At 43.6% G+C, this 17289-nt stretch overlaps 1 protein-coding gene across 1 annotated transcript in view; it reads right to left on the bottom strand.

Moving 5' to 3' along the window:
- The window catches only part of ipo11 (importin 11), a 345030-nt gene that overhangs the window by 305808 nt on the left and 21933 nt on the right, over nt 1–17289 (bottom strand). Inside the window, 2 exon segments of the mRNA XM_033029972.1 lie at nt 11891–12035; nt 12887–12962. Of these exon segments, the coding sequence (XP_032885863.1) occupies nt 11891–12028 (138 nt within the window). The 5' untranslated portion in view covers nt 12029–12035; nt 12887–12962.

The raw sequence follows: 17289 nt of genomic DNA on the forward strand, positions 1-17289 counted from the left end.
GGGTGGAGAGAGGACCTATGGGTGAGTGGTGGAGTATTGCGTTCGGGAACCAACCCTACCCTGTTACGCCGCGCCCCACCCCTCAATCTCTACCCCCTCCTCCCTTTCTACCCCCCTCCCCCTCCGCCTCCCTCCCCAATTCCCCCCCTCTAGCCGCGCCTGCGCAGTTGGGGGTTATGCTTGAGTGGATAGGGCGGGGGATGGAGTAAAAGGAATGAATGAATAATATTAATATAGTTAGTGTGTGTAGGGGGTGGTTAGTGTGTGTGTGACGCCGAAGGCTGCCCTTTCCCCCCACCCCCGCAACTGCTCGTTGAGGGGACGGGACCCAATGGGTCCCCCTTGGTCTAGTATATAATAAATGGTTGATTTCATGGAATGATCCTCTTAACATTAGGGCAGTATCTGATCGAATGTAGCCGCCAAGTAAAATTGAAGTCCCGTGCAGAATTCTACCACCTGGATTCATTCCTACCACAAAAGATATCTCTGGTTGTTAGCGATCAATCATCTTAGCTCCACGACAGTACTGTTGGAATTCTTTAGGGCAAGCCTTTTAGCCACAAGTATCTTCTGTTGCGTCATAGATAATAGGACGGCACGTAAATGGCAAACAAAATTAGTGAAGAGCAAATGCCTGCCAATGATCATCCACAGCAAGAAAGTCCAACCATCTCCCCTTGGAATACTGTGACTTTACCACTGTTGAAGCCCTTACCTTCCAAATCATGGTGTCGCCAATGATCAGAAACTATATTAGGTGTGCCTCATAAATATTGTGGTGCCAATTGTTAGAAACTTGATGTTCCTCTACTTCCTATGATCCAGAAGAATGCCACGTCAATCCACTAAGTCCAGACTGGCTCGCAGAGCAATCCTGTCACTCACTAATTTTTCTGTTCTCCCCATATTCCCATCAACGCACATCTAATTTTACCATTCACTGACACACTAGGAACAAGTTAGTGTGCTCAATTCGCCTCCCAATCTGTGCACCTTTGGTAACAAATCAGATGACCCGAGGAAACTCACATAATCACAGGGAGAACACGCAGCTCCCCATAAGTGGCAGCAGAGGCCCAGATTATATCCAGCCTGCTGCTCGTGTGAGGCAGCAGTTTCACCACCTGTGCCCCCTCTGCTGTCCTGTAGCTGGGGATTCCCTTCTGATTTTCCACAACCTCTCTCCAATCGCTAAGCCACAAATTCAGTATGTAATGGAATGCTCTCCACTTTCGAACACTCAGGAACCATCAACAATCTCCACAACAAGGCAATTCATTTGACTGTCTTCCGTTCACCAAACTGAATATTCACTGACCACTGTATACCATCTCCAAATTCATCTTACCTTTTCCAACATCACTTCATAAATACAATCCCCACCACTTAGGATCAAAGGCAGCAAGGAATGACACGACTTACAAACCATCTTTGTTTGCACCAAGTCAAGGAAATATGATATTCCTACATTATCTCTGGGTCAAACTACTCACTTTACAGTTCAATGGAAATGCTTCCACCACAGAGTGCAGTGACTCAAGGGTATCTTTTCAAGAGCAGGCATTGCCAGGACATAAATGCTGACCTTACCAAACAGCAACGTGCAATAAAAACAAAAAAGGAGGAAGGACTGAATGGGCAAGTTCCAATGCTGCAAATTGTGATATTAAACCAAGAATCCAACTGGTTGTTGCATTTCTCCAAAGGACATTAAAGAGAAATAATTAACTATTCCTCACTGAACTGATGCGGCAAAATCAAATTACTGGGTTATTTGTGTTAAGGGCTTCAGTGGCTTTTCACTTTGGACAATGAGATGCGATTAAATTTGTGATTAAAAATCCTTCCTAGGCATTTTACAAAATAGGTAAATGCAAAAAAATGCTTGAAAATGATACAATGTTTTCTCGAAATGTTTTCTTAATTTCTATATTTCACAGTCTATACTGCAGACATCTATTTTGTGCTCAAATACAGCTTCACTGAACCAATAGACCAAGGGTGCCACCATAAGGTGACTATTCGTTCATGCATTCATCTTAAAATAAGGTTGAGAAGTTATTCATACTTGGTTATTCGCCCATTGATAATCATAAAATACAATTTATTTTGTGAAGTGCTGAAGAACCATCAACATCCATCATTGTATCAATGCATAAACATTTAATGCAAGGAAAGAAAATAGATAAAGATAAAATCATGACTGAGCTACACCTACACTCATCAAAACCATCAAATGATGTAAGATGTCAAAAGAAGGGTCTCGACCCGAAACGTTGCCTATTTCCTTCACTCCATAAATGCTGCCTCACCCGCTGAGTTTCTCCAGCATTTTTGACTGCCTTCGAATTTTCAGCATCTGCAGTTCCTTCTTAAACAAAATGATGTACAGTGCTCTCCATAATGTTTGGGACAAAGACCCATCATTTATTTATTTGCCTCTGTACTCCACAATATGAGATTTGTAATAGAAAAAAATCACATGCGGTTAAAGTGCACATTGTCAGATTTTAATAAAGTCCATTTTTATACATTTTGGTTTCTCCATGTAGAAATTACAGCAGTGTTTATACATAGCCCCCTCATTTCAGGGCACCATAATGTTTGGGACACAGCAATGTCATGTAAATGAAAGTAGCCATGCTTAGTATTTTGTTGCATATCCTTTACATGCAATGACTGCTTGAAATCTGCGATTCATGGACATCACCAGTTGCTGGGTATCTTCTCTGGTGATGCTCTGCCAGGCCTGTATTGCAGCCATCTTTAGCTTATGCTTGTTTTGGGGGCTAGTCCCCTTCAGTTTTCACTTCTGCATATAAAAAGCATGCTCATTTGGGTTCAGATCATGGAGTATGGAGTGCGGAGTGTGGCGGCGCCTAACGGCAGCGGCTCGACTGTAGTCCGTCTGTCTTTTTTTAAATGTTTGTCCCGTTAGATGTATGTTTTTGGTTCTAATCTTTATTATTTTTTAACTGTTTATATGTGGGGGGGTTGGGGGAGGAAACCGTTTAATCTCTTCCCTGTACGGGGACCCTACTTTTTCCCTGTCGGGTCTCTGGTGTCGTTGGGCCTAACATCGTGGAGTCGGCGGAGGCCTCCAACCGGAACCAACCTGAGGGCTCCAGTCGCTGAGCCTGCGGACTCGCCATCGCGGAGGAGGCCGACTTCGGAATGGAGAGAGCTTAGGTGGCGCGAGGCTGCAATCGACTTCGGAGGCTCCGGCCGCAGGCCCGGTGGACAGGAACATCGGGATCTCCCTGGTGGGAGACCGCTTTTCGGAGCTCCCGCAACGGCAACTTCTCCTGCCAGAATCGCGGGGTTAAAATGACTAACATCGTCCCGCACAGCTTAAACGGCCGCGTGACTTACTATCGCCCACCGGGGGCTTTAACATAATGAGCCCCAGTCGCCTCAACGCTGCAGTTGGACTGCTGGACCGCGGGAGAAGAACAAAGGGAAGAGATAAGACTTTTGCCTTCCATCACAATGAGGAGGTTTTGAAGATTCACTGTGATGGATGTTTGTGTTAAGTGTGTGTCTTGGTTTTCTTTTGTAATGTCATGACTAGGAATTAAATTTCGTTCAAACCTTGTCTGATTGAATAACAATAAAAGGAATTCTATTCTATTCTATTCTATTCTATCAGTTGGCTACTCAAGAATCGACAATTTTTTAGCTTTGAAAAACTCCTTTGGTGCTTTAACAGTATGTTTGGGATCATTGTCTTGTTGTAGAATGAACTGCCGGCCAAAGAGTTTTGAGGCATTTGTTTGAACTTGAGCAAATAGGATGTGTCTATACCCTTCAGAATTCATTATGCTACTACCATCAGCAGTGGTATCATCAATGAAGATAAGTGAGCCAGTACCTTCAGCAGCCATACATGCCCAGACCATAACACCCCCACCACCGTGTTTCACAGATGAGGTGGTATGCTTTGGTTCTTGGGCAGTTCCTTCTTTCTTCCATACCTTGCTCTTGCCATAACTCTGATATAAGTTAATCTTCGGCTCATCTGTCCACAAGACCTTTTTCCAGAACTGTGGTTGCTCTTTTAAGTACTTCTTGGCAAACTGTAACCTGGCCATCCTATTTTTGCGGCTAACCAGTGATTTGCATCTTGCTGTGTAGCCTCTGTATTTCTGTCCATGAAGTCTTCTGCGGACAGTGGTCATTGACAAATCCACACCTGACTCATGAAGAGTGTTTCTGATCTGTCGGACAGGTGTTTGGGGATTTTTCTTTATTATAGAGATAATTCTTCTGTCATCAGCTGTGGAGGTCTTCCTTGGCCTGCCAGTCCCTTTGCAATTAGTAAGCTCACCAGTGCTCTTTCTTCTTAATGATGTTCAACAGTTGATTTTGGTAAGCCTAATGTTTGGCTGATGTCTCTAACAGGTTTCTTCGTGTTTCTCAGTCTCATAATGGCTTCTTTGACTTTCATTGGCACAACTTTGATCCTCATGTTGATGAATAGCAATAAAAGTTTCCAAAAATGATGGAAAAACTTGAGGAATGACTAGGTGCTGAGAGCTCTCTTATACTTGCATTAAGGAGGCAATTAAACACACCTGAACAATTAAACGACTGTGAAGCCATGTGTACCAACCATTATGGTGCCATGAAATGAGGGGACTATGTATAAACACATAAAAAACATGTAATTTCTATATGGTGAAATCAAAATGTATAAAGCTGTATAAAAATTTGATAATGTGCACTTTAACCACATGTGATTTTTTCTATTACAAATCTCAAATTGTGGAGTACAGACGCAAATAAATAAATGATGAGTCTGTCCCAAACATTATGGAGGGCACTGTATTTGAGGCCGACCGCATTCATTACTCAGAGGTGGGAAGCTCGGCCGACTCTTCCCCTTCCTAGCCAAGGCCTTGTTTAAATCACCTAATTTGGCTTTAAAAAAAGTCACCTAAAGTGTCACGAACATTCACTAAAGGTGTTGAGGCCTATATTTTCCCCGTCTTGAATTTTCTAGGGAAAGCTAGAAGTGGCGTCTGATAACCACCTTTCCAAAGTTGTCGTGGGTTATGGGGGACAATGAAATTTACTAACAAATTAATCCCTCATTCCAAATCCTCAAATATTCAAAGTGATGACAAACCATGAATCTTAAAATAAAGGTTGGCTGTTTTCACTGGAGCTGAAAATCATTCAATTATGGAGATCTTGAAGAGTGTTTAAGATTTTCCACAGAAAAAGCTGAGTTTTTTTATTTTGCCATTTTAGACACTCATAATGAATCGAAAGATAGTTCAACTGCCCTTCCAGGAGAAAAATAGCCACTCTGATTTAATGAGATTACTAACATTTAGCCAGAGTGGCACCATCTGATAGTCGGGCCATTGTTTCGTCGAACCCTCGGAAGAAACGAGCCCCAACAGCCGAGCCATGGCAGACCACAACTTAGTGAACTGTGTCCCACTGTCAGATGAGATTTCCACCGGCACACCAAAACAAGCGATCCAATGAGCGGCGAGGGCATGAGTGCACGTAGCAACAGTGGTATCGCCGTTCGGAACAGCCTCCGGCCATCGAGTGAAACGATCAACGGTGGTGAACAGATGAGTAATCCCTCTGGACGGGGCAATGGACCCACAATATCCACATGGATATGGTTAGAAAGGCTTCTGGGGCACAGCAAAACCCTGCATGGACGCCCTGGCATGACGCTGGATTTTAGACGTCTGACTAGAAGGTACACATTCTCGCCCGGTGACCGACCTGCTTGCGCAAACAATGCCACACATACTTGGCCGCCACCAAAGCAATTGTCGCTCAAATGGATGGATGGGCCAAGCCATGAACCAGATCGTAAACCCGGCGACGCCAAGCTGCAGGAAGGATGAGTCTCTGCTGACCAGTCGACACATCACACCAGCAGGGCCAAAACGTGCATCCTCCAAAACCAAACCAGAAATAGCGGTGCAGTAGGCGAGCACCTCATCTTCGTCACGCTGAGCAGCCGCCAGTGCAGTGGAGAGGCCCACGGGTATCAGAAGGACGCACAATCCCCATCTCCTCCATTTGGCGAAACTCCGCCTTGGCGATGCAAATCTTGTCAGGAGGCAAATGGCGTGCCCGAGCATGCAGTGGCGGTCCGGTGGTAGTAATATGATGTAAAACCCCATCTTTTGAAATGCCCGACTGAAACTGAGGAGTCAGAACGGCAGGAAACTCCGCCAATATCTGAGCGTATATATTGTCAACAGCGGAAACCGGGTCGAGGCTCGGCAGAGGAACTGGTGCGGGGCGAAGGGAAACCGGTTCCAAAGTTCCAGAATGTACAAGTCGCTGCCCACGCACATCGACTAACAGGAATTGTGCCTGTAGAAAATCGGCGCTCAGCAACAGCTGGGACATGTCGGCCATAGTGAAAGTCCATGTAAAATGGCAGGAACCGAAAATAAGCGGGACCATACGAAAACCATAGGTACGGATGGGGATGCCGTTAACTGCGGTAAGAGCGGGACCCCCGCTTACCTGATCGAGTGTCAACTCCCGCTGGGGTTAAAACGCTGACCTCTTGCACCCGTGTCCACCAGAAACCGCCATCCCGAATGACGGTCCCAGGCATAGAGGCGGTTCTTATAGCCTACGGCGGCCGGCCGCAGCATTTCCCAGATACGAGCAGGGCGCGAAGTTTTGTTGGGCCACAGCGTTTCCCGGATATGAGCAGGGCGGATGGCATTGGTGGGCTGCAGAACCCCAGCATTGGTGGTAGTAGCACCACCTACCTCTACCCACGTCGCTCGAAACTGGCCTTTTGGTGGAACCCGAAATCGAAAATCGACACCCGACCAATGGAAAAGGCACCTAGCTGTTTGGCCTCCCACAGCTCGTCGGCACGTTCAACCAGCTGCAGCGGGTCAGAAAAACCCGAAAGGAAACAGGGCTGATGACAGCCCGAAAGTGCGCAAAAGGAGCGCCTTAAGGCCATCATACTTTCCAGCAGCCGGAGGCGGGAGAAGAAAATGAAAATGGACAGCCGTGTCCTGATCGAAGGCCCCGACCATGTAATAATATTTTGTGTCATCAGCAGTAATATGCCGAATATGAAATTGAGCCTCGGCCTGCTCAAACCATACGTACAGCTGCGGCGTCCAAAACACAGGTAATTTAACCATAACAGGGTTCTGCTGAGCCAGAGGGCCGACTGCATCGGGCGGGCTATTATCTGCTTGCATTTTGCTTATCTGCTTGCTTTTCCAAATCCACAGTTTGGAAAACGTCGAGGTCACCAATGAAGCACAATAAAGCGCAGTGATTGTAAACTCCAGAGAAATCTTTATTAAATACGAAGGAACTTCAAAACAATGGCGGTGTGGCTGAGCTCTGCCAGGCACACACAAAAGCTCCCTTTTTAACTCCTTATCACCAACGCCCGCCCCTCAGTCATACTCTTCTTCCGAGGGTTCGACTAAACAATGGCCCGACTATCAGATGGCGCTACACGACTCCACCCAGAAACGGAGGAACAAAACCGAGTAGGGCGACGAATGCAACGGCTTGATCTCGTAACCACAGGACCCGCATTCGTACATCCGGCAGGCACGGGAAACGGGGGCTGAGCCGGCGGACGCCCCCGACGACGAGGCTGAGCCACCTGCAATGGCTGGCCAATGTCCACATGACACTGATACAGTCTCAGGCTTTTCGGCCACGTCCAACACAAAAGTTGAAATGCCGTGCTGCAACACCCGGAATGGACCCTCGTACAGGCGTTGCAACGGCGTTTGCTGAGCATCCCGATGCAGGAACACATATGGGCAGTCCTTGAGGGCAGATGGAACATAGGAAAAAGCGACTCCGTGCCGGGATGTTGGAACGGGAGAAAGCTTGCCCACCTGCTCCCGACGATGCAACAGCACAGAGGAGGGCGACTCCTGCTGCTCCCGTGCAGCCGGAATGAAATTACCTGGAACCGTAAGCGGAGCACCGTACACTAATTCAGCAGAGGATGTAGCCAGATCTTCCTTAGGGGCATTACCGAACAGACCCAATCCGGACCCGTGAGCCGTACTTTCAAAGCATCCTTGAGACGGCGGTGGAAAAGCTCAACCAACCCGTTGGATTGTGGATGTTAGGCCGTGGTGTGATGCAGCTCAGCCACACCGCTATTGTTTTGAAGTTCCTTCGTATTTAATAAAGCTTTCTCAGGAGTTTATAACAAGTGACTCGATTTTTTGTACTTCACCAGCAACATTTCTTCATTAGATGTATGAAAAAGCTCTTTCATTCTTCACTTCTGGGCCTATATCCTTTAATGTCACTTTGCCATCACTCAATGCAGCCTTGCCTGACCACAAGCTAAACTGATCTTTAAATTCAAATTTATCCTCTCATTTTTCAATCCATGCCTAGTCACACTATCACAACGCACTGGACCTCAGTGAATAATGTTAGATCCAATCCCCCCCCCCCCCGCCCCCCCTCCCCTGCACCCCCATCACTCTAACCAACATTTCTCAAATTCTTGGGTTTTAGCTCATATGCGTATAATTCCTTTAATGCTGTTGACAGTAACAATGCCTGCAGTCTTTTAGTAACCATACCTTGAAGTTTCCTCTACATGCCACTTTACTTCTCAAATTTCCTCTCTTTCAAAAAAATGGAAATTTAAAAAGCAGTCAACTGAAATGTTACAATTGCATTCAATTTTTGTTAGCAAAGAATATAAGAGATTATTGAACTGAGGGCTGGGGTTAAAATACAGAAGGGCCATGATCTCACTGAATAATGGAACACGGTTGAGGGTTGAAGAACCTACCCTTGTATCTATCTGCAGCGCGACAAAGAAATAGATATATTTCTGCAGCACAGTTGAGAATCATTTCCATCAAGAATGAAAGCATCGCATTGCAAGTCAATCAAATCAATCATCAGTTGCTGAACAGCAGAATAAGGCTGGCAATCACTTCTGATAGTGATGAGGTAAACATGCAATTCTATCAAGTACCCTTCAAAAATAAAATTTAGATGCCTCTGGAATGCAAAGAACTGTTTCAATTTATTTTGCTAACATTTTCAACAGAGTGCACATAAAAGCACATTTTTAAATTAAGATTAGAAAGTAATACTTATTACCAACCAAAGGGACACAAATGAAAATTGCAAGGTAATAAAAAATGTTCATGACAATCTATTTTCTGTCATAGATCGAGCAAGAAGGGTACAATATTCAGCAATATGAATTACACAATATTAAAAGCACACATATTTTTTCATTTTAGCACCTTCTCGGGTTACAAGACTAATGTCTACCACACAGGTTTATACAGAAAATAAGTATTTGCAAAGTATCCATATTTCAATATACAATAGAAGCAAAACAAATCTATCACAAAGAAGTTCTGGAGGGTGCCAAATATGTCAGGAAAATAAATCATTGTTCATGCCATAAATAGAGACTGCCTTTCCATATATCGTGCACATAATAGCTGCAATCTTTGTTTTAAAATTATAGCGATCAATTCAAAACAATGATTGCCATTGAGCTTTGGATGACCTATTGGTATCATTATCATCATCATGACTCCCATTTGCAGCATCAACAGATAATAGTCATAGAGTCATACTGTAACTGGCCTCCCTACGTGTTTGTTAACAGTAGAACGTAGATTGACAGCCAGCCAAGCTCGATTGAATAACGAAACGCGAGTCAGGAAGTTAACATCTCAGCTCTCAAGTTTAATGACTTTCCAGTGCTGTCACATTCTTATCATTGAAAAATGAGTGAAAAAGCCATTGCTTTCTTAAGCGTAACAAGCTAGGATTGGAAAGGATTGCTTCTGATGCTAAAACATGGCAGACAAACAAAGACAGGAGACTACTTCCTGCTTCCAACTTCCTGGGTGCAACGGCCATTTCACAATAAAGGTCCGACAGATGGCGCTATTGCACATTAATTCAAGCAGAGGACAGAATACTCCCCGCCTGGCATCGATAAATGCCACTACTAACATCAGCTAAAGTAACCTCAGGATCCTTGTCTGCTCGCTAGAGTCCTTGTCCATCTTCAGCTCTCTACTTGCCTCGATGAAATTTGTTCCGTTGTCGGATCTAAGCTGTTTTGCTGGACCACGGATAGCGAAGAACCGGCGGAGGGCATTAATACAGCTGGAAGTGTCCATGGATTCTATCACTTGAATATGTACCGCTCGGGTACTCATGCATGTAAAGAGAATCGCCTAACACTTGCTTTGAGCTGCACCTCCTCTTGTTCGCCGAGTGACCTCTGTTAGCATCTCAGCTCTCAAGTTTAATGACTTTCCAGTGCTGTCACATTCTTACCATTGAAAAACGAGTGAAAAAGCCATTGCTTTCTTAAGCGTAACAAACTAGGATTGGAAAGGATTGTTTCTGATATTAAAACATGGCAGACAAAGACAGGTCACAATAAAGGTCCAACAGATGGCGCTATTGCACATTAATTCAAGCAGAGGACAGAGTACATACAGTAATACAGTGTGGAAACAGGCCCTTCGGCCTAACATGCCCAAACCGCCCAACAATGTCCCAGCTACCCTAGTCCCACTTGCCTGCGCTTGGTCCATAACCCTCCAAACCTGTCCTATCCATGTATCTGTCCAACTGTTTCTTAAACGATGCCATGCCTTAATTCAATTGCTGCTGATATACCATCCTTGTTACCTCCTCCAAACTTCACTACTACCTTGCATTTTGGCCAACCTTGTTTCACTCTCCAAGGCTTAAATCACAACAAGTATTTTCAAATACATCGATGGTCTTAACCCTCACAATTTCTGCCAGCCCAATATTTCACCATTCTTTCAACTCCAGCCTCCAGCTCGTATCCACTGGCAGCTGTGTCTCAGGTACCAAAACCTTCAAGCTCTAGAATTTCTCATACAAATCTCTCTGACTGGACTTTTCTTCCCTCCTAAGATTTGTTTTAAAGCCCATCTATTTGCCCCAGGTGTTGGTGATCTAGCCGAATGATTTGTTAACTTTTGTTAAGGCTTCCATGGTATACCTCAGGATATTTTTTAACAATGTTGAGTACATTATATAAATAGAACTTGATGTTCTGATGAAATGTCATTAACAGGAAATGATAATACATGTTCTCAAAGATCACACAGATAAAAATATCTTTGCACATATTATGATGCATTTAAAAAGATAAAATTAGCTATTACACAAAGTGCTGGAGTAATTCAACACGTTAGGCAGCATCTCTGGAGGGAATGGATAGGTGAAGTTTCAAGTCAGGATCCTTCATCAATATGAAGAAGAGGACCCAAAATATCGCCTATCCACTTCCAGAGATGTTGCCTGACTTGCTGAGTTACTTCAGCACTTTGTGCTTCGCTCAAGATATCAGCATCTACATTTCATTGCGTCTCTAAAATCAGCAATTAAATTATTCCTTCAATGTTTTTACGACCTAGAATTTAACATGAAGGATTTCAATCTAATAGATTTTATACATAAATTTAAGAAAAATATTTATGTTCACCATCCCTTCCAACATAATTATAAATTAATTGGTTATGCATAGCATGTCAATGCTTCTTCTAAGATAGATACAAGCTGGACTAACTCAGCGGGTCATGCAGTATCTCTAGAGAAAAAAAAGTGACGTTTCGGGTCTGAACCCTTTTACAGTCTGAAGTAGGATTCCGACCTGAAATGTCCTTTTCTCCAGAAATGTTGCCTGACCCGCTGAGTTATTCTAGCTTTGAATGTCTCTCTTCAGTATAAACCAACATCTGCATTGCCTTCCTACACACAATGCATCTTCGAATTATGTTTGTTATTCCAGTCCAGAGCAAAGTAGGTAGAGAGGATTGAGTGGTGGTTAGCGTTAATTTTTTTGAAATAACAATATATAACGCACCAACAATGCCGAATAGAAACCTGGCTGGGTCTCCCACTGTTTTAACCGCTCCTCGGCTGGCTTCAATATAGCCGTGTCTTGACTTGTAGCCTGGGTCAGAGCCTGCAGGACAACAGTGCTGGCACTATTGATATCCATATGGAACCTGACAACAAAAAACAAACTTTCAATATTTATATGCAGATATGAGCTGACCACTGAAAATAAGCAAGGCCAATTTTCTGTTTACCTTCAGTAGTAATCCAGCACAAAAAGCTAACAATAAGTTCATAATTTATTTATCCAGATCTTCATTTTACCATCCTCCCGTTGCAGGAGCAGATCGCCTCGACGCGGAGGACCCGAACGCCACCCGCTACGGGAGTTAAGATCATCCCGTCAACGGGGGCTCGAGGCCCCCGACCAAGGAAGGACTTGAACTTTATTTCGCCTTCCATCACAGTGAGGAATGTGTAGGAGCCACCGTGGTGGATGTTCATGTTAAAATGTGTTTTTTTGAGTGATCTGTTGCTTTTAATTGTATGACTGACCTGGCCAATGAAATCCCTCGTATGTTGCAAAACATACTTGGCAAATAAAGTGTGATTCTGATTCTGATTCTGATTCTGATTATCTCACAACAGAGGTTTTTCCCATCATGGATTCTGCCGATATGTCAAAGAGGAAAATAATGCTTAGTTTAGACTTTAATCAACATTGAGCCTAAACAGCAATTTGTTGCATGTTTGTATTCTAGTTCAAAAAAAGGAAGATTGATCCAGAGCTCTTCCAGGCACAATCACATGAACAATAAAAACTTCACTTCAGCACTAAGGTGAAAAGCAAGCAAGCATAGTAATGAATTTAGCATCTGCAAAGTTCAGATGCATAAGGATTCCTACTCATAATTGTTTGTTTAAAAGCGTCATAGCTCATAGTCATTAATCCACACAACTTCATATCTGACTTATGGAACAGCAGCTAAAATGGATTCCAATGGATCTTTTATTATCTTACCTTACTAGAGATCTGTTTCACAATAATTCGCACAAATATTCAAACAATTCTCTTTAATTACTTTTCTGAAGCAGACCTGAAAGAGAAAGCATAAGGAAATAGAACAAATGTTATAGTGAATATTGGAAAAATTAATTGAATGTAATTACCTCCAGAACATTTCATTAAGCAGATACAAATTTCGATGAAAACATTAATAACATTAATTCATTACCACTAGGAAAGTTATTTATTTAATTATTTGCTACATATTAACATCTGAATGTATGGCCCTTGATAAACAAGTTAACCTTCTAAAATGTAATTGATACAGCAGTATCTATAGAAAACAATTATGAAATGCACAGCAGCAACTATTTGACAGCTTGTATTTTTTCCCATAAAACAGTTCATCACAAATTGGTTTTGGGCTCCCCAAGCTTTGATCAGCATATCAAGCAATTAGAAATGCCCAAGAAAAAAAATCTCTTCAGGAGTCTGCTCTCCTTTAAGAAAATTCAAAATTAACACAGCAGCTTAATCTCAAAATAATTGTATCTGAATGCGACATTCTTATGAGGCTTGCGATTTTGAGACATGAAGTCAAATCACCTGTTGTAAATACGACTGCACACGTATCCTGGCAGCAGCGGGAGATGCGGCGTCAGCCTCAGCGGCAGCGGATGCCTTGGCGGAAGCATGGGCCGCAGCGGCGACGGGAGCCTCGGTGGCGGTGGGGTCTCTCAGTCGATGAGCATGAGGGGGACGGTGGGGGGGGCCGCCATGAAGAACAATGGAAGACCCGGCGTGGGGGACGGTGGGAGAACAGAGGGGGACCCAGTGCGGGGGGAGGGGGGAGGGGGAGGGGGCACTCTAGTTTAGAATCCTCTGCCCAGGGGATAAGTCTGTGTTCGTTTGTTTGTTCATTTGTTCCGGTGAAGGCGCTGTGCATACGGCAGCCAGACAACAGTTGCTTGTCTTTTTCTTTTTGTTTTCACATTTAATTTCAAGTTTTTGTGTACCTTGTGTTGTGATTGTCAGCAGACCAATTTCCCTCCGGCGATGAATAAAGTGTTATCGTATCGTATCGTACCAATGTGTTACATTTCCCTAGAGTTTAAGGAATGTTATTACTCTTGTATTGTTAATTCTTGAAGAACATTGAATGGAATTGCAACTAATTTGAACATAAAAATTAGTTCCAGTACAAACACTCTTAAATAACCCACAATGTTCACTTACTGGATTCAAAGCTAATGGGAAATGCTGACAGTTCCACATCAAATAAGTTCTGAATGTGCTGGCACAAATTTTCTGACACTTCTATAGAAACTAGGAAGAGCGGGTACTGGTTTACCCCCTCCCCGCACCCCAAAATCAATCTGAAGGGTCCAGCCCCAAAATGTCACCTCTCCATGTTCTCCAGAGATGCTGCCTGACACACGTATTTACTCCAGAACTTAGTGCCCTTTATTGTCTGACACTTAAGGGCCTGTCCCACTTATGTGTCCTTGGCACGCAAATTACGCGACCTCGTGGTCGCGTTGAGCCACGACGGTCCAGTGAAGGTCGCGCGCGATTTCATGCGTACGCACAGCCGTCTGGAGCGTGTGACGTCATTTGAAGATGGACATAAATCTGGAGTAACTCAGCGGGACCGGCAGCATCTCTGGAGAGAAGCAATGGGTGACGTTTCGTGTCGAGGCCCTTCTTCAGTCTGAAAAGAAAGGTCTTGACCCGAAACGTCACCCATTGCTTCTCTCCAGAGATGCTGCCGGTCCCGCTGAGTTACTCCTGCATTTTGTGTCCATCTTCAATTTTCTTGGCCCCGCTCTGGGAGTAGGTGGGAGCGGATCCGGACCACAACGGCCGTGAGCCCCAGGCCGAATTCGGCGATCATTTGCCTGCTTCTGCTGCTGTTGGAGGCGAGACGATGCGTCGCGCCAGGATCTTGGGCCTGTCCCACTTTGGCCGTCAGTTCCACGACAGGTCGTTGGCGCGCGAAGATTTCGTTCGCTACAAACATTTCGGAGCCCCTCGCGATGTCGCGCACAACTACATACCCCTCCGCACTTCTCAGTGGGTCCGGCCCCGCGTGACCACATGATGCCCGTGCACCTCAACGCGACCACGAGGTCATGTAATTTGCATGCCAAGGACAAGCCCTTACATGGAAAGTTGTGGTACAGCACAACTGGCTGATTCACTCAATGCTTAGACTGGGAACATTGCCTCTTTAAACTCCACTTGCTAATGCAGGAACACTAAGCCCATTAATTTAAACAAAGAGTGAATGGGAAAGAGATTACATTCTTTGAATGAAGTTTGATTTACTATTTTTATTAGTTACTAGTTGAATATACACGTTTTAAAAGTTGTAATCTTTTCATTAACTTTTAAATGTATCTGAATGCACCTGAACATGAGGGGCTTTCATATAGCCCAACAAAGCTGGAATAAAGCTTTAAATTTTAAAGGCTTTTCAGCTTTAAGGTAGATATTTCTCTGGCCAACCCAAGCAGTGTCATTTCATAGAGCTTTGCTGAATTATACTGAGGCTGTAAAATGTCATGTTCAACTATTATGTGCCTGAATCAATCAACTTGGCACTGGAAGTAACTTCGGTACAATGATTTTCAAATCAGTAGGCTAAAAAATGTGCTATATCGTGAGTTGTTTAGTTATTGCTGCCCTCTGCTGAGCAGCAACAGAATAACCACTGCGTTTGCAAAACTACAAAATTATGTCACAAAATGATTAAACTGATTACTTACTGCACAAACAAACTGAATTCCATTAAACAAATTAAGAACTCACAGCTCAGCAATTGTGCACATTAAATGTAGTTTTGTTAAACTTCTAACAAATAAAATGGTAATTTTGCAATGAGAATATCGAATCATACAGCAAAGATTATAAAATGTCCAAGAAGCCCTATCTGGGGACAAATCTGCATTGCCCTACTCCAGGGAAAGTCCAACCTCACTTATGGTCTCTTCCATCCTCTTTCCAGGCACTCAACTAATTTGTAGCATGAATGTTTGCTCAGTGGTATTAGACTTGATTAAAAAGAATACAAATGTTGGGAAGCAACATTGATAGAGGGTCGGTGAGACTAAGCGGAGGTTGGGCGATCGTTTCGCCGAACATCTCCGCTCGGTCCGCAAGAACCTACCTGACTCAATACTTCAACTCCCCCTCCCATTCCCAATCCGATCTCTCTGTCCTGGGTCTCCTCCATTGCCAGAGTGAGCAACACCGGAAATTGGAGGAACAGCACCTCATATTCCGCTTGGGGAGCCTGCATCCGGCGGGCATGAACATTGAATTCTCCCAATTTTGTTAGCCCTTGCTGTCTCCTCCCCTTCCTTAGCCCTCGAGCTGTCTCCTCCCATCCCCAGCCCTCGGGCTCCTCCTCCTCTTTTTTTCCTTCCTTCTCCCTGCCACACCCTATCAGTCTGAAGAAGGGTTTCGGCCCGAAACGTTACCTATTTCCTTCGCTCCATAGATGCTGCTGCACCCGCTGAGTTTCTCCAGCATTTTTGTGTACCTTTGATAGAGGGCTTGATTGTTAAGCATTAATATCACAGTAATGAAAGACACAAAACTGTCCAAAACCATATAGCTGGTGGGAATTTATCAATTCATGTAAGATAGACACAAATTGCTAGAGTAACTCAGCGGGACAGGCAGCATCTCTGGATAGAAGGAATGGGTGACGTTTCCGGTCGAGACCCTTCTTCAGACTGATCATGCAGTCTGATTAAACATTAAATTAACTTAAGTTACATGGCGATGAATTTGCTATTGCGAAATGTTATTCTTGATTTGGGCATTCAATTTATAGTTATAGGATTCAAGCAAGAAATCTGGTCAGATTCTAATTTCCACCACCAATTTATTATTCATGAAAGATTATTTATACTGATATCATGTAATACTTGTTCGTGTAATTACAATCCCAGGAGTCGGCAGTTTCGGAGTACTGGGAATATTTCATAAATGGAATAGAATAAATTTCACTAAGGTGAGAAATTTGGGTCATTCTTCTATTTTAGGATACATTGTCTTTGCAGATTTCTATTTTTACCATGCTTTCTTCCATAGTGCTGTTATTTTAGGCAGATCTGCCGTACTAACATCTTTTCCTCTTCCCATCCAGTTAGCGAATCTTATGACAGTAGCCCATTATCTACTCGTATAACAAAATATACAAAGGAATGCCACAATATTGGATGATAACTAATGAATTAATGATCAAGTTTATTGAATATATTCTCATTCCTATACGCCCAAGGAATACATAATTACCTTTGGATAGCTTTCATTAGCCAAAATAATTTCAAATTGAATCAGCAAAACATTAGGACAAACTATACAGAGTAAAATGTTGTCCACATTTCTATTTTTCAATGCTCATTCAA

This window comes from Amblyraja radiata, chromosome 1, assembly GCF_010909765.2.
Source record: "Amblyraja radiata isolate CabotCenter1 chromosome 1, sAmbRad1.1.pri, whole genome shotgun sequence".
Lineage (NCBI taxonomy): Eukaryota > Metazoa > Chordata > Chondrichthyes > Rajiformes > Rajidae > Amblyraja > Amblyraja radiata.